The sequence below is a fragment of the Nelusetta ayraudi genome, unplaced genomic scaffold, assembly GCF_046127955.1.
Source record: "Nelusetta ayraudi isolate G7.1 ecotype Tasmania unplaced genomic scaffold, CSIRO-AGI_Nayr_v1 ptg000228l, whole genome shotgun sequence".
Taxonomy (NCBI): Eukaryota; Metazoa; Chordata; class Actinopteri; order Tetraodontiformes; family Monacanthidae; genus Nelusetta; species Nelusetta ayraudi.
In genome coordinates this window covers 71,839-89,493 of record NW_027466277.1, presented here as the reverse complement: position 1 = coordinate 89,493, position 17,655 = coordinate 71,839, and the positions used below count along the sequence as shown (strand labels likewise).

Here is a 17,655-nt window from a genome sequence, read left to right as displayed (position 1 = left end):
AAGCTACGCTGAGAGTTGGAGAGCTTAAAATTTGGTGCTAAAACCACCACGTTTTGCGCCACAAGGGGCTCCGGGTTTTCAACACCCCCTGAGTCCAGACTTACAGGGGAAGGAAGTTTATAAAGCTCATCCAATGTTGGAACATGGCCTCGGCCGTCTCAGCAGTCCAATGGACATCGTCCTCTTCCGTCTGGAACTTGTCCTCCGGCAAAAGAGGAATGTACGGGAGATTCCTTTTGAGGTAAGCGTTGAGGAAGTCCAGGTTCTCCCTCTCCTCTGCAGGGAGATTCGCTGTGAAATTCGCCTATGGAATCCAGATTTCTGCCACTGGGAATCTATTTTTAATTGACCTGACTGCACTTGGCACGGATTTCATGGTGGTTTCCCTAAACTTATTTGCTCTGTTATTGATCCCAAACAGGAGGACCACCTTTTCCACCCCTAGGTTTTCTGGTGCGTTTAGTTTTTCGAGTAGAGCATGGGCGTGACGAAAGTGACCGCCTGGGAAACTTTCAATTTGCAAGTCAGGGATGGCAAAGTCTGGAAACCTGGAGAGGTTAGAATGAAAAAGCAAGTGGCCCCATGTCTCTAGGACAAAGTTGAAATTTCACCCCATAGACTTGCATTGAGTTAGGGTTAACGATAAGCCTGAAACTAGGGTTAGGGTTAGGGTGAGCTGAAATTAGGGTTAGGGTTTCAGGGTTCCTCATGGGCTGGAAGCCCCAAAACCAACACCAGGTTTTGTGCTTCGTGAACAGGGTTAAAAAAGTTAAAATTTGTGACAGGCTGAGTAACTCTGGAGACAGACCTGGTAGGAGAGGGTTGGGGGTGGAGGGACATCAATCGTGAGCGCTGGCCTCTCGCTTTATCTGTGTGATCATTAGGCCGTCGTTGAGCTTCATCACCACTCCCTGGAAACTGGTGCCAGATGACTGCGTCCATTATTCATACCTACAAGAGCACAATCTCAGCTTCTATTTTTGGAAATGAGCCTTAATGAAGGCCGGCCAGATTTCGGGCTCTTGGTACGTCACTGAGTGCCAGCGAGTCGTGTCTCTAAGCGCCCCTGGTTGAACCTGCTGTCCCAACACCTGCGTGATTACAGCCGTGGGAGGTGATGAGTGTTGCTCATTAGGATGCAAGCCTCCGAGGTGAGATCTGTCACTTGATTGGTTGACCTTTTCTTCAGCGCTTTATGGGAAGTGCAAGGTGCCAAGTATTGCAAATCAGATACGGCCTCGTGCTCTTATTTTGAAGGAACTATCTCACCTCAGAATTGTGTTGGGAAAAGCCTGAATTGTCACTGACACTCAACTGATGAATTTCCAGCATAAAGATATAAGCAATGCAAAAAATATATAAAAATATTGGATTTTCTTTTTCAAATTTAACATGCTAATGGAAATGCAACCTTTTCCCCTCAGCCTTATTTGCAGATGTGTGTATATGCATATGCAAATACATGTCAGACGATAAGGAGTTACACCCACCCGCAAAAACACAAAGCATTTGCGCAGATAGTCCCAAATGTATTGTTGCTATTAAAAAAACACAAAAGGCCTCTTGTTTGTTCTTTTGCACCGTCTGTGTCCTACAGGAGGATCAAAACACAACAGTAATCAGTGCTGCTCCTCTGCTGCAGGAGTAAGTGTGTGCTAATTAGCTGGCAACGTGAGGCTGTCTGTGCTGAGAGGGTGCGATGGCGCCGCACTTGCATAATTGGTCTCCGAGGCCTTGACGGTTCACATCTTGGAAAAACACGCACAACGATTAACCTGTGACAAACACAGTCGGCGGCGATGTTCATCCGTAGCAGGATTTAGGGCAAAGTCAACTGTGTGTTTTGTGGAAAAGCCCTTGTGAGAATTTTGTCTTTTAATTTGTTGGTTGAAAGTGCTTTGTGCCCTAAATGCGCTCTTTATAGGCTCTTAGTTGACTGAAAACATGTGTATTTCAAAAGGTTTGGCTGCATCATATTTTCCTACCCATAGAATGGTTCTTATTTATATATAAGAATATACATAGATTAGGGGTCTTGCTAACAGTTAGCTGCCATCTTGCACCACCATATTTCGAAGGAAGCCTGATGTGGACAAACCAGCCCGCCGGACAACACGCCTTGTATTCAGGGTGAACGCTTGCGTTCTCAAAAAAATAAACCATCAAAGAAGAAGGTAGACAAGGTATCCAGGTTTGTGTGTGCAGGCCATCACGGTTCACTGGCATGTTCGGGAGAGGGACGGCGAGAGGGTGAGCGCTGCAATCTGAAAGTAACCACTCGATGTCGCTGTTTCTTCTCAAAATCTCCGAAGATTACACAGTTAACCTTTAGCGCTGATTCTGAGCGCAATACAGTACATCACAAGTGCATGAGGTTTAAAAAAAAAACGTTATGTCTACCACTGTAGATAATTAAGCCCTTCATCACATTCAGACCTCCAACACATTGGTAATTTTGCTGACCACCATCAGCCATTTGGTTTCGGATGATAAAAAAATGTCCCCCCCCCCCGGCTTGCTGAAAACGAAAATCCGAGCTGCAGTGGAGCCTCTCCGCTTTTTCCCCAACACCGCCCCTCCCTCTTTAAAATTGCTGAGGATGACCTATTGGAGATGGCGAAATCAATCGCGCTGTGCTGAATTGCAGAGGCAAATGCTGGTGGTCATTTGGCTCCGGAGAGCAGAGTATTCCCAGAGCAATATCACGGAGGAACAAAGCGCTTCTCGTATACCGAGAGTGATTTATCCACGTCAATATTAAGTGGAATTTAGCCGTAAATAAGGAATAAGACAGTACATTACTGCCAGACCAAAAAAAACAACCCGTGGTTCATACGAATATCAACCCTGAGACTGCTGCAGAGGCGGGAGGGCCGTCCTCTCAGGTATTTATGCAGTGAGAAGCTGAGTGCGGAGAGCCGCTTCATCGCTTGTGTAACCTGCTCTTCTAATAATTGCATGGGGGGATATTTCGAGTTCGCCGCACTGTTAATTAAAGGTGTTCAGTCCTCTTGACAGATGAAGCCATTATCTCCGCAGGGTGCGGATGAGTCAGGCCAATGATAGCGCAGCGGGCCGCCTGGATCAGATCATGAAGGTGTGAACGCTTGCGCCTCTTCCTTCCTGCTGCTCTGGCAAAAGCCTGCAGTGATGGAGCTGCAAAAAGATTGTGATCGGGGTGTCACCCTTTTCCTCTCTTTTTCTCTCTCTCTTTACCGGGTTGCACTGCACTGCGAACAAAGCGGCGGCGATGGATTTGACGTTTTCAAGTGAAATCGACCGGGGGGGGGGCCTTTGATTTTCTGTCCCAAAATCTTGAGGGACCGCTGACGCGCAGGGCCGTCAATGCTCCCTCGAGTGTGTGACATTTGAGCGCTGACAGTTCATAAATAGAGTAATTACTACCGTCTGGGCCTGGAACGCTGGTGGGCTGCGACTTTGTTGATAGCAAATCAATTTGGGGTCAGAGCACATAACAGCGTAACATCTGTGAGGGTTGTGGTCACCGTGGACTTGCTTTTATGAGCTGCACCAGCCTCGGCACTAAACTCCTGATCAGTGCCGCATGGTGAGACGGACCGGGTCAATCACCGGAATCAGAATCAGGGGAAGATTTTTTTATTTTTTTTTATTTTTTTTTTGCCACACTCCAAACCACTCGTGAGGAATTTCTTACTTTTTTTTCCCCGCTTCAATCACGGACTCGTTAGGCTTTCAGCAAAGACTTCACATCTGCGCCTGAGAGGGCCGGAGAAGCGGATCACGCGTAGATACAGCTACATATAAATAACTGCGGCGGAGTCTTATTGGCTCCGATTCAACGGCACACAGCCCTGTCATTTCACTCTCGGCTGGAGCTCAAATCAGGGCCAATTTAGAATGAAAGGCTTGCCGGAGAGACTGACTCCATTATTCTGTCTCGCTTTATTGCGGCGAGAAACGCAGAAGCCACCGTTCCACTTCTGTCCGCCTTTATACACCTGCAACAAAAGCACTTCCCTCCCTCTCCCGCTACTGCAAATTGTGCTCATAAATTGCCCGATTATTTACAGTCCGGTCACCAATCAAGGCAGCGGAGCGCAACCTCCATTAACCTTCGATGTGGATTGCAATCAAGCAAACTGTGAGCTGGATGGGAGGATTGTATAAGACCAACAGCGAGTGGGTTCTAGCGCCGGGCGGCTAATTTTGGCTCATTATTCTACAGCAAACTGATTGATCGGGGGAGGGGGGAATGGGCAAATTCTAATATTTTTGTGTCTTCGCAAAATTTTCTTTCCACTTATACCTCCTTAAGAAATATATACACACATATATGCATATATATGTATGTATATATACATCTATAAAGCGATATATACTGTTGCCTTGTGTGGTGGCTCAGGGAGACTCGGACCAGCTCCCCCTGACAGCTCCATGAGAGAGGTGCTCGTCAGTTCATGCCGTCCTTCCTCACATTCATAACGACTTCCTGTCGCAGCACGAGCCCAGCGCCAGCCGGCGTCGGACATGGATACCGTCGGCTCCTCTGTGCACGTGAGCCTGGGCCTCAAGGCCTGCCAAGGCAGATGGAATCTGGGGCGGCAACAGTTAAACAAAGCAGTGGGTGGGGGGTGGCTGACCCGTGGAACCGCTGCCAACCAAGCCGCCACCACGACACTATAGAACCCAAAGACAGGCCTCCTCGAAAGAAATTAGACGCCCGTTTCACGTTCGGTGCTTGTTTTTTGTTGTTGTTTTTTTTTTCTCCGATAAAGTAATGATTTTGTTCACAGCGCTGCAAAGCCTCCTTGTCTTTTACATTTGTCGTCTATAGGTGGCAGCATTCAGCTGGCTCAGTGATGGAGCCGTAGGTACGTTGACTTGGAACTGATTAATAATTATTAAATCTTGTTGATTTAAGCGCTGTGTTCTGTGTTTCTGCTGAAGTCTTGTAAGATCAAATCACATTTTAAGCTCAATTTAAAAACACCTCACGCTTACATTTTGTTGTCTTTTTTTTTTTTTTTTTTTTTTTTGAAACGACGATCAAATCTATGATTGTGTTCACCCGAACTGATACGACCACGTTTCTTTTCGGCACTGTGTATGTCACACTGGCAGACTGCGGTCGGCAGGTTTGACATCACGGCAACATTGCACACGTCACGCAGGTGGGGGGGAGAGGGGGGGGGGGGGGGTAGAGAAAAGATCTTTCTTGCCACAGCGGCTGCATTTCAGTGAAATGAGAAGTGATACCGAGCTGGTGAATCTTTGCTGAGACTTCATTGAACAGAGGAAGCGCAGCACAGAAAATTACCACCTGCTATACTTAGAATAAAGTCTCCGATTCCTCCGGGAAGTCCACTCCCTCTGCTGGCTACCAGCTGAGGCAAAGGTCGCGATCGGTAGGGGGGGAGGGGGAGGGGGAGGGGGGGGATGAAGACAAGGACCAAAACTTCAGGGTTTCACAGACTCACTTTGCTTCTGCTTTCCACGGCCTCCGTCTTGCGTGCAACACAGAAGCGGTTCTGAAATGTGTCACCGGTCGAAATGACGAGAATAATAGACGCGCGATACACTGGTGAGAATTTCAAGGTGTGAGCGCTGGTTCTCCGAATTTCTTCTGATTGACGACCATACAAAAAAAAAAAGGGAAGCGGTAGACAGCTTTCATCAAACAAAGATAACCACATTTATTTTTGCAAGTATAAAATTTCACACTATAAAGGCCACTTTTTTCAGGGTAAAATCGACAACCTTTCTGCAAGATTTACACAGAGAAACACCTCCCCCCCCACAACCCCCCCCCCCCCCCCCCGCGGCCCTCGCCCCCTGCTGGTCTGTCCAGTTCTGTGGCGAAACAAAAAAAGAAAAAGAAAACACCGTTCTACTCTACCACAGAGCGTTGGCATGGTCTGAATAATTTACTCGGTGTGGGAGAAATAATAATAATAATAATAATAATAATAATAATAATAATAACGATAACAATAATGGCAGGAGAGTGAGAATTCCTGATTTTGTACATCCCACACAGAGGAGCAGGTACTCTGAGCCGTTCTCTCTCTCGTCACCGACGGCGGCTTACAGGCACGGCTTGATGTCACAGGCACTGTTCGCCTTCTAATGGGAGACTCTACTGAAGGAGGGGCGTGGGGGAGAGAAAAACAAAATCTGCGGTTGACATTCTTCACAATGGCACCAGTCAGGCCACGAGAGAGGATCCTCACGGAGAGAGGAAGAGAGGGAGCAGTGAGGGAGGGGGAGGGAGAGGGAGAGAGAGAGAGAGAGAGAGAGAGAGAGAGATCGTCCTGCTTCACATTCCTGCTCACTGTCTGCGACGACGCGGTGCCCGCTGAGGTAGAGCAGTTGTACCAAAAAAGACTTTTTATTTTCTTTTTCTTTTTTTTTTTTTAGAAAGAATACAAATGAGTAACAGTCACATTGATAAACTTAAAAAGATAGTGGGGGAAGGGGGCGGTCGGGTCGGGAAGAGGGCGGGGGGGGGGGCAAGGGTCAAGAGGGAGGTGGAGGGTTTGGGGGAGGAGGAGGAGGAGGAGGAGGAGGGACAACATCACATTGAACCGACCGGCCGGATGTGTGAGAGGCTCCGAGCTCGCTACCCCTCCACCGCCTACCGCCCCGCCCCTCGCCCACCCAGCCCCTCCCCCGCCCGCCGCTTCACGTTCGAATTCAGGCATGTTTGGTGCTTCTTTCACAGGTGCTCAGAACTGTGTTATTGCGATTTGCAAAAACTCCCCGGGGGCTTCGGGAACAATTCGGTTGTGAAGTCGCTCGGCCCGACGTGAACCCCGATCCGTCCCGCTCGCTCGCTCGCACGCACGCACGCACAGACTCACACTCACACACATACACACACTCACACGATCTAAGAGTGCAAACCAAAAGGAAACCTTAAAAGAAAAAAAAAAAAAACAAAAGAAAAGAAAAATTGGGGAACGGCCAAAACAAAGCAGACACTTGTCATGTCAGGGAGGCCACATTCCATTACAGACAGACAGAACACGGCGGCCGCCGACACTCCCGCTTCCACATTGCGGAGGAACCTGTGACGTCTCTCGCCTCACCCCCTCGCTCCCTCGCTCCTTCCCACCCCCCAAAAAAGGCTGGAATGAGCTGACTGGCTGCCCGGCGGCAGAGGTGGGCGATGTGTTCGAGGAGGGGAGGGCGGCAAAAGGCTGAGCCGGGCCGCGCGTCGCCACCAGCTGGACGCCCGGCGCCCCCTTCGTGGACTAGGACCAGCTGCTGTCCATCAGGCCGCCCGCCCCCTTGTGGCCGATGATGCTCTCCGTGGCCTTGAGGAGCCTCTCGAGGCAGGGCGCGTTGATCTTGCCGGGCGGCCGCGGCTGCTGTGGCGGCTGCTGCTGCTGCTGCTGCTGCTGCTGCTGCGGCCTGCGGGCCAGTGGCTCAGTCTTAGCGTGTCCGCCGTCCGTGCTGGACGACACCGAGTTGTCCTGGGTTAGGTCTCTGTTTCTCGGGGAGAGCAGGTTCTCCGCCGTGGGGGAGCAGATGGGCGAGGTGTGGAGCCACTTGAGGTTACTGGCCGAGTAGGCTCCGGGGGGCGTGAGGTCGGTCACTCTCAGGGCCTGGATGACAGCGGCGGCGGCGGCGGCGGCCACCGAGTCGCTGGCGGAGGCGGCCCGGCAGGTCGACTCGGGAGAAGGCTGCAGGAGAAGAGACGGGAGGAGTCGTTGAGTTTCGCAGTGGAATCGAGGACAAACGGATTTAAAAAATGGTTTCTGCCCGACAGCAATAACCGCCCAATCCTCAACACAACGCAGCAACGGGATGATGCAATCACCGCTGGGAACACGTTAAGTTAATCGCCGTCTTCACGTAGATCAGTGTCACTAATAATCACATATAACTGAGGACGGCTGACTGAGAGAATGTTATTTCAGGACACTGGTTGCCCTTCATATGACTCAGTACCAGTGAAGTAGCTCTCAGGTTCAATCGCATCTTTATTTATTTATTTATTTAAACTTTAAAATGACTTTACTTCTCCGCCACCGACACAACACGTGCGTTTGGTCTGGCACTGTGGTTGCCTGCCCGGCACCTCCTGACACCTTTGCTCAGTCTGTCTACATTTAGCTGCTGCTATTTGTTGCACTCACTGACTGCTGCTGTGAGAAGTCTTCAGCATGAAAAAGAATTAGCTGAACGTAAAATAAAAATAGCTGAAAAAAAACCAAAAAAAAACCCAGCTGGCTTCTAAAATGGGTAGCACCCACCGCGGCTAGCAGACGTGCTAAGCGCGGCAGCTTGATCAAAACTCTATAGCCTTGAGTGACAGCATGCAGAGGCCGCAGAGACAGACCAGCGGTGGTAAAGGGCAGCAAGAAATTCCCGTTTTTTGGGCGGGCGGGCGTGTCGAGAAATTAAATCCGGGCCAATTAACCGTACAGGAATGTTCCAGAGGACTCGAACCTTTGTTATCCCCTCAGGACACTCCTTCCAAAATTACCTTTTTCTCCTCTGTCATTGTTCCCGGTGAACCCGAGACTGCAGTAATGCCTGAGTAAAAATAGCTTTTAATCCTCCCCCCCTCCTCATCCCAGACCTGTGATTAAATGATAATAGATACTTCAGTCTCGCTCTCACTGCGTCACCGCCATATGTCCTTGACGGCGCGCTCTGTCTGCCTGACTGGTGTGTGTGTGTGGGTGTGTGTGTGTGTGTGTGTGTGTGTGTGTGTGTGTGTGTGGGGTCTTACACAACAGTGCAGCCCCCCCCACCCCCCCGTTTCCTTTTGCAACTTTACCTTGAGCTTCTTGGTGGGAACGGCCTCCTCTGTCTGCGTGACGTCCGGTTGGTCTTGGAGTTTGACGTTGGGGAACCAGCTTTTCAGCATCTCCTCCATCTTCAGAATGATATTGATGTATTTGCCCCTGAAAGACACAACAGGAGGGCGGAAGGTGAGGCGAGGGAAACCCAGAAGGGAAGAGAGCGAGCGATCTGCCAGCATCTCGCCGACAATCTCCGCGCGTTTCCCGTTTGGCGGCGGTTGACGGGGGTGGGGTGGGGGGGAGAGAAATAAAAGACAAAGCGAGCCCCGTTTCTGCTGTTCGATTTAGAAGCAAATTAAAAAAGATTCTTTAGTTTTTTTCTGTTTTGTTGTTATTTTTCTTTGATATAAAATTGTCTCAATCTCGATACTCTCTGGTCTTGATAATGTCTCAGTCTCGGTTGGTGCGGTCTCGACTGCAGCGCTGCTCTGCGTGCTGCCAATTGTCTCGAGTGCGCTCACCACGTTTCGGGCCCCACACGTGGCTTCGGCGTACAACAGTTCCGCTCACCTCTAAATATAAACACGGGAGCCGCGACGCTCTCCTGCCCTGCGGCGTCACTGCCGGAGTAAACAGGCCGCAGTGACGCAGTTCTTCCTGGAGGGGGAGGAGGGAGGCGTGGCCCGGAGGTGGCCCCACCCACTCCCGCCGGGCCGCCCCATCAAAACCAGATGGCTGGCGGGGATTAGCCCCCGTGTCATATGATCGGCACCTTCCCCCGGCCGTACTCCGCTCGGGGGCCATGTTAAATTCATGTGAAAGATTATCTGCAGCGGCGAGCGCTAAAAAAGTCACTTTGATCCTATCTGCCATTGTGTCGCTGCAGGGGTAGCCAGCTGGCAGCGCGGGGAGGGAGGGGAGGTAGGGAGGGAGGCGGTACACCTTCCAGCCCGGGCCCCGGCTGTCTGCAGGGAGGCTGCCACACCCACGCTTTGTCTGCCCGCATAAAGGCAGCAGCTGGTGGTGCGGCGAGGGCCCGCAGCAGCAGCAGCAGCAGCAGCAGCAGCGGCAGCGGCCGAAACTCTGCAGCACTTCAGCGTTTCGTCGAACACTTTGATGCAAAGTGGCAAACCGTCAATACATTTTTACCTGGGCTTAACGCTACAATGTGCTTTGCTTCAATACCATTTAGAGGCCCCGGGTGGAAGATTTAGAATCAGACAGTCTACGTCTTGCCCACACCAGCTGACTCCAGTCTCCGTGTAAACACAAACGCTTTTAATCAACTATTATTTTGAAATCTTGGCGCACATTGCTTTTAAAAGATCCATCAAGCACTGGTTGTTTTTTTTTCCACTGCTTCTTCAGTTTTGCTTCAAAGGATGATAATTAAATTGATAGATGGCGTAACATGGTCGGAAGATCAAGATGAGTCAAAGTCTACAGAAACATGTCATTATGTTGCTTGTGGGTTTTTTTTTATAGATATTTTTTTTATAGGTCCACTTTGTATCATTTACAAAGATCGACTGCGCCTGAACGGAACAAACGCACGCGTGTGTTTTTCAAGGCAACGTCAACTGACTGCAAAGAAACGACAATGTTGCGTTTTCTTGTTACCGTACGTGGCGACGCAAAGAGCGGCGCCGCTTGTGAAGTGGCAACCGCATGCATCGTGGCAACACACAGCTCCCAGCAGCTGAGAAAGGGGATCAGTTGCACCCTGAACTGTGGTTCCACGCCACAGCTGCCGAAAAGAAAGACGCAAGCGTGCCAAACGACCTGCGCGGCAAAAATGTTTTTTGTTTTTTTTCTTACAGCCACGCTCACCGGATCCTCCGCGGCGATCCTTTAAATACCTCATCTTCCAGGAAACGTTCCTTTTAACTCTGTGAAAACCAATCTGACAAACCGCCATGAGGTCGCGCAGATAAAAAAGCGCTCGGCCGGCCACCGTGGCTTTTCCTTCCTCCATCCCTTAAAGGGCCGATATCATCCTCCCATTATGCCACCCGGCTGGTGGAGAGCTAATCAGGCGGACGCGAGTGCGCCGCTCCCACAGAGCAGCCTGCTCCATTTTTAATGAACCGCCCACTCGGCTCCAGAGAGGAGGGCGGAGGCGGTCGCTCATCTCCGCGGTGAGTTCACCCCCAGCGCGCGTGTGTGTGTGGGGGGGGGGTCGCGGCTTCTCGCAGGGGCCGCACGCTGAGAGCCGCGACGCCCCGCGCCTTGCCGGAGACCTCGCCAATCCGTCGTTTGAAACTACAACCGTAAAAAAAAATGCACTGAGGCTCTATTGCAGCTGTAGTTGGAGCTGGGCAGCGAGCGGAAGGTTTTGCAATTGCAAAACGCAAGTCATCGGTGCGTCGCAAGGCAAGTTTATTTGCACAGCGCAATTCAACACGAGCTAATTCAGAGTGCTTTACGTGAACATTAAAAGCAGCACAGCAGTAATAAAATACAAAGCAATAAAAAAAAAAAAAAAAAAAAGGCAACAGAATACAGTAGAGCAAGCAAGTAGAATTTTAATCTAGCAGTACGCGACAGTGAGCAATCAGGATTTCAGTCCTGATTTAAAGGCGCCGACAGTTTGAGCAGAGCTCAGATCTTCAGGTTTGTTCCACAGATGAGGAGCAGAGTAACTGAATGCTGCCTCACCTTGCTTGGTTCTTACTCTCGGATGACCGAAGAGGTCTGGGTGCTTCGTAAGGAACCAGTAGATCAAGCGTATATTTTTGCTCCAAGACCATTCAGTGCTTTGTAGACCAGCAGTGGGATTTTAAAATCCATCCACTGACTCACAGTGGAAGCCGGTGACGGCGTGTTTGTCGCGAACACAACCCAGCAATAAACGCTGCGCACGGAGCGCTGCGATGAGGACGCTGCTTACCCCATGTGAGGGTTCCGCAGGACACCCATGATCCTCTGGATGCGGTCCATGGCCACGCTCTCCTGAAAACTGCTGAGTCCTGGAAAAAAGAGAGTTGAGGCCGTGAGTCGGGTGAGGGGCGGACAAAGTCTGTGGTGTGCACATGGGCGGGGGTTGGCCGGTGGGGGGTCTGTTTGAAATGTAAGCAAGCTCCCTGCTCCTGTGGGCAGGAAGGGGTTGGTTTCAACAAAAAAAAAAAAAGGAAAAGAAAAGACAAAAAAAAAAAAAAGTCCAGTCGCGAGTGCCGGACAAGCGCCGCCTCAAACAGGCCGCACGCCCTCTTAAAGGCTTATCAGCCTGAGAGGCGGCCGTGGCAGCCGACCGAGGTACATTTTGTTCCTGAACGTCCTGCTGCCAGGCTGCTACGGCCAAGCGGAGAGACGTTGCTCACTCTTTAACTAGTGCGGCGAGAGAGAGAGAGAAAGAGAGAGAGAGAGAGAGAGAGAGAGAGAGTGAGAGAGAGAGAGAAAAAAGGGGAAGATTGATGGCGTTGGTGTTTTCTAACTCCTGCGGGGCCTCTTCTCTTAAACAGGCCCGCCGCTGAGTGAAGCCTCACCCCGAATGAACCCGGGACCCGCGGGCTCGCGCACGCACGCGCGCGCACATGGAGGAAATACTTGTGGCTACTCGATACTCCCACTCGCCCGATACTGCGTTTCGCAGCCTCTCTGCTTCCCCTCCATTGTTTCTGCGCGACGCGACAACAGGAGGCCGGTGTGAATGGGGGTTGCGTTGGAAGAGTGTGAGAGCGTCGCCACTTACGTTCTCTGTACCTCCCCGAGCGCAGGCCGCTGAGGATGGAGGACAGCGGGTGGATGTAGCACTGCAGCTCCATGCACTGCGGACAGAGAGAGAGAGAGAGAGAGAGAGAGAGAGAGAAAGAGAGAGAGAGAGACAGAGGATCGTTAGTAGGGTGGCGAGCATCTTCGGCGCCGGATTCTGAAAGAACCACCAGGGTTCCACCAGCACCAGCGGCAGCGCAGCCCGATGCACGCAACTCAGAGGCTGCCACGCCCCCTCCACCACCACCTCCCACGCTACCTCCACCACCCCTCCCCCCATATCCTGCTGATTCACTGGGTTTGATTTACGACAGGCTGACGAAGGCTTCTTCAGAAAAAGGGACGTGACTAATTCAGCTCACAGGGAACGATCGGGTCGGGCCGCCCTTTACTGGAAGTTTCGCGCACGAGGCCTTGTTGCAAGCACAAGTCAGCAGGGGGGGGGGGGTTCTGGTCGTATGGCAGGGGGAAGAAGAACAGAAGAAGTGCAGAGAGGCGCTCACCTTGCGGCCGAACGCTCGGTCCGCCTCCGACGGCGGTCCGGACGGGTGCGGGCGGTCACCGCTGCGCTCCTCCTCGGCGGCGCCGTGAGGCCTCTTCAGTGCGTGCGGGGGGTTGGTCCTCTCCCCCTGCTGCCTCTTGCACAGTCCTGCGGCGGGCTCCCACGTCACCGCGCAGCTCGGGGGAGAGCCGTCGCGGGCCTTGGCCCGGCGGGCGCTCGACTGCGGCGCCGTTGCCGGCGGCGGCGGGGGGCTCGACTCTCGACTTTTTCCGCCCGAGTCCGACTCCCGTTCGCTCTCGTCGTCGTCGCTCGCCAGCCAGTCAATGGAGTTGTCCGAATCCGTGGCAGACATCCTCGGCTGCAGGCTCTTAGCTGGCACTGACCATCACGGAAACCTGCGCGGAGGAGAAGCACAGCTGTGACCAAAGAGCTTTGAATTAACAAATCGCCGTGGAAAAAAAAGAAATGCATATGTATCCGTGCTGGTGCGAATAAATTGCACGGGACGGAGGCGGACCAGATGGTGGCAGCGGCGCTTTGTTGGGACGACAATGACCCGTTTGTTTTGCAGATGCGACACCTGAGTCCCCCCCCCCCCCAAAAAAAAGGGAGGCGGCGAGCATCAAAAGCAGAGACCAAACGACGCTCAGATCCCACCGAGGCCTTCAGATCTCCGCTGCTCCCCGTCGTAAATCTCCGGAACGGGGCCCGCGCTTCAAAACCGCCCGCTCGGCTCGGCTCGGCTCGGGGTGACGCTCCCTCCGTCCGCCTGGAGCTTCGGTCAGCTGGGGCCTCGGCCAGCTGCCTTTGCCACAATCGCAAACGCCAACGTTGTTTATTCAAAAGCAAGAGGGCAGAGGCTGCGGCCGCCATGGCGACCAGGGGGGGCTTCAACGCCGCACATCAACACGAATGACACTCATGCGTTTGTCTGCGTTGTTCGTGTTGGGTTGGGGGAGTGCGATTGAGGAGGGTCGGGGGATACAGGGGGCTCTGCTTGTTCACAAGCACAATGCCTCATGAATAATAAAAAAAAAACCCTCCTCCTCAGTCCAATCGCTGAGTCTCGAGCGCCGGCGGGCCGCGCTGCATCCCACCGCCGACACGATTCCCTTTAATGATTACAAGATAAGGGAAGTGAGAGCAAACCTTCTCAAGCAGGCAGATTATTTCAGGACTTTAGAGCTTTTTTTTTTTCCTCTCGTGCCTGGCAAGTCTCCTGCATCCTGCGAGATCCACAGAGCAGAGGGCTTTAATTGCTCCCTGGTCCTTTGTCTGACGGGACGGCCACCTTCTGATCTTATTGTTGGAGGCACAGGGTGGAGCAGAGATTTAGGTGGTTTTACAAAGCTCTGCCAGGACACCAAAATAGATTTTTTTTTTTTTCCCGATTGTGGGCTGTAATGTATGGCCCTTGGGTGGCCGAGGCCACAGCTGACCGATTTCTGTGAAAACAACACGGCGGCGAAAGGTAAATGTTTGTGCAGTGGCCAGGAAATCACACAATAGGGGAAACAGCAGTGGTAAAATAAATGAGTGTGCTCCGTATACAAATGATGTAACTGTGAGATTCAGGGCACCGAAGTGCAGCTCACTGTAAAAGGGTGAAATCTCAGTCTGTCCTTAAATGCCTCACAAAAAAGTAGCATGGATGAATAAACAAAGAAAAAGAAAATCTAGAGCTAGCCGAACTTTAAAATGAAGAAGAGAGAGAGAGAGAGAGAGAGAGAGAAAAAAAGCTGGAACAAATTCTTGATTGTATCACATCATCAACCTGATGGTGCAAGAGAAAGAAGATTTGCAGTGACGGTGGTGGGACAGGTTATATTCAAATTTAAATTCTGATAAAGTTAGAAAATAATGTCGCAAAAGAGAGGGTATATATATATATATATATATATATATATATATATATATATATATATATATATATATATATATATATTAGCATTATTCGCCGTTTCTCTTTTTTACTACACCCCTATATCAGTGTGTATGAAGACACGCCCTCCGTGGACTTACACAGTAAAATAGAGGAGAACAATTATATAATAATTCTGTCCTCTACCATCGCACACATGGGACGTGTGTCTCCTCACATGCCCCGGGCCTCTGGACACAGGACAACGCGACACAACACATCGGATTACATATGTAGTCCGGCAGAGACTGGAGATCGTTGCTGTGGCTGATTTTTTTTTTTTTTTTTTTTTTCTCTCTTAAAAAGACTCCACTTTCTTTCCACACATTCTCCCATCCGACCAGCCTCTCTGATCCGCGGCTACCTGTGTAGGTAGCCGGCGGAGCGGAAGATGCCGGGGCCTCCTCCAACCGGCACGGAGCTCCAGGTTTGAGAAAAGCGAAGAGAAACCCCTTCAAATTCGTGACATCACAATGTTAAATACGAGGGGGGGAAAACAGACAAACAGATTGTGACGCTGCGATCCGATCGTCCCGCCCCGCCTCGACGCGGGTTTGGCATCCGACGGCTCGCAGACACAAAAGACTCCATCGGCCGCGGTGTTCCGCTGCTCCGCACCGCGACATCATCCCTTTCTCTGCCGTAAAAGTGGCACGGACAGACGGCAGGGCTCATTCACCATCCCCGTCACGCCCTTCGCCCGCCGTGTCACACCGATTCATTCCCCCGCCGACGACTCTATCCCGGGTTCGCGATGCGGCAAATTCCACCGCTTCGACGTCGGGACAAACAAACAAACCGACACGGGGGGGAAAAAAAGCAAAGCAACCAAACTACCACCTCGCGAGCAAAAGACGCGAGCAAGCGCTGCTGTTTTCTGGGTAAAAAGCGGAGACGCTACGTACCTTCCTTCCCAGGATGGATCTGCTCGGTTAAAGTGTCCCGTAGTCGGGCGAGTTAATCCGACAGACTGGAGGGTCACGGAGCAGCTGATGTGTCGGACGTGCGGCGTGTGAGTGTGGGGACGTTACGGCCAGCCGAGCGGCCCCGTGTTGCTTCTCGCAGGGAAACGTGTCTGTCGAGGGGGCGGGACGAGCAGGGGACCGCCTCCTCCATTCGTCCCGTGCGCGCAGCCGCCGGGCCAATCGTCGCCCTCGGCCCGTGTGGAGGCCCGCCGATTGGCGCGCACGGTTTACATACGCAAATGAGATGGAAATGGCACAAACACGTGGACACGCGGATCGGTTTCATCAGCAGCTGAGCGAAAAGTCAATCCGGGGCTAGTTTTGGTCATTCCACAGGCATTCTTCCTCATTATATCACCCGGACGATAATGCCTGACTTGTGGCATGTCAGTGCTGCTCAACCGCCTGGTAAAGGCACAGTCAGCATTTTTTCCTTCTCTTGATTTTTATTTTATTTTATTTTATTTTATTTAACATTTTCTCTTCAAACTTAAAAACCGTTGTTAAATAACACATGTGGGAGTTTGCTTAGAGATACTCCAGTAAGATGAAAATAAACAAACAAACAAAAAAAAACTGCTAAGGGCTGCTTTACAGAAAATTCCAAAATTATGTACCAGGTGATGGCAATTATGCTTTCATTTATTAGCACACCTATATTGGGCAATACAAAGTTTTAAAAATTGCTTTTACAAACCATGATACATATTTGTTTGTTAATGTTGACTGTGATTGGTCTACATATGGTCAATGCAGCCATGACCTATTTAGAGCATTACCTCATTTGTTTTTCTGTGAAAATGTGAAAAACCAGAAATTTCATATTTAAGATATTTGAGTATATATTTGAGTACAGGTTGTGTTGTATTGAAGTGATTCAAAAAAATAATAATAATAGCTAAAGAAGCCTATTATAAATACAGTCATTTTATATCAAGCATCCCAAAATCCATACGCCACGTGAATAAGGTGTCTGAGCTGTATAATTCCTTAAAAAAGTGAGTTTGTTGCTATTTTCCTCACACCACCTGCAGTCAAAGCCTCATAATCTGTGATTGTTAAGTAGAACTTCATAGGCGTGACTCTCTGTTACCCAAAACAAATGGCATGGCAAATATTTAACCTGTATCTTGTTTTCTCCCCTCCTATGCGACCGCTGACGGTAAAGGCATGACTCACGGGGTCTCTGCGAGGGTGGGATGAGACGGAGCAGCTATTTATCAGCAGCCAGACGAAGACCCTGCGCCTGGAGCCAGTGAGTCACGAACCCTCTCACAGCAAACGTGATCACGTGCAAGTGGGAGACACCCATCTGAGGGAGAGAGAGAGAGAGAGAGAGGGGAAAAAAAAAGCGCAGCGAGCCCTCTCGTCCTCGTCAGCTCACGACGAGGACGAGCGGCGCGCACAAGACGCGGCTCGTCGCAGGGAGGGCAAACGGGTCACATGTGAAAAAGCCGCTCGGGGACGTCGGCTGAAGCGACGACTGCTTTAACGATTGGGTGAAAATCTGTCCGGCGCAACAACAACAAAAAAAAATTATGTAAATCTCTCGGAACTGTCTCTGGTCTTCTTCATAACGAGACTGCGCTGTGGTGATTTGATTCTAAAAGCGGCCGATGCGGTGAAGGGATCACAGAGGGCAGGATGTGGCTACTTTTTTGCGAGAAGATGGCAGGAGAAGAAGCAGCAGCAGCTTCGCTGTCCCCAACAGCAGGGTTACTCTTCGGCGCTGCGCCTCTTTAGTCGCGTCCCGCTGTGAAAAATTTCACGCCCGCAGACACCTGAGGTGCGACATCTGGCCCGTTTCAGCGCGTCGGATTT

General features: G+C 51.0%; 1 protein-coding gene and 1 long non-coding RNA gene across 2 annotated transcripts; one reads left to right on the top strand and one right to left on the bottom strand.

The window, feature by feature from the left end:
* The first annotated feature begins 5,791 nt into the window (after positions 1 to 5,791).
* On the top strand, positions 5,792 to 6,414 carry LOC142882006 (uncharacterized). Its single transcript, XR_012925726.1, has 2 exons — positions 5,792 to 6,234; positions 6,268 to 6,414. It is a non-coding gene; the product is annotated as an uncharacterized LOC142882006 (long non-coding RNA).
* On the bottom strand, positions 6,368 to 15,933 carry LOC142882005 (uncharacterized). The gene is made up of 6 exons (XM_076016444.1): positions 15,775 to 15,933; positions 12,950 to 13,343; positions 12,427 to 12,502; positions 11,626 to 11,704; positions 8,771 to 8,897; positions 6,368 to 7,667 (listed from the first exon to the last, which is right to left on the bottom strand). Exons 2-6 carry the CDS (start codon positions 13,298 to 13,300, stop codon positions 7,236 to 7,238), a joined length of 1,065 nt encoding a protein of 354 aa, XP_075872559.1. The 5' UTR covers positions 13,301 to 13,343; positions 15,775 to 15,933; the 3' UTR covers positions 6,368 to 7,235.
* Positions 15,934 to 17,655: the final 1,722 nt, after the last annotated feature.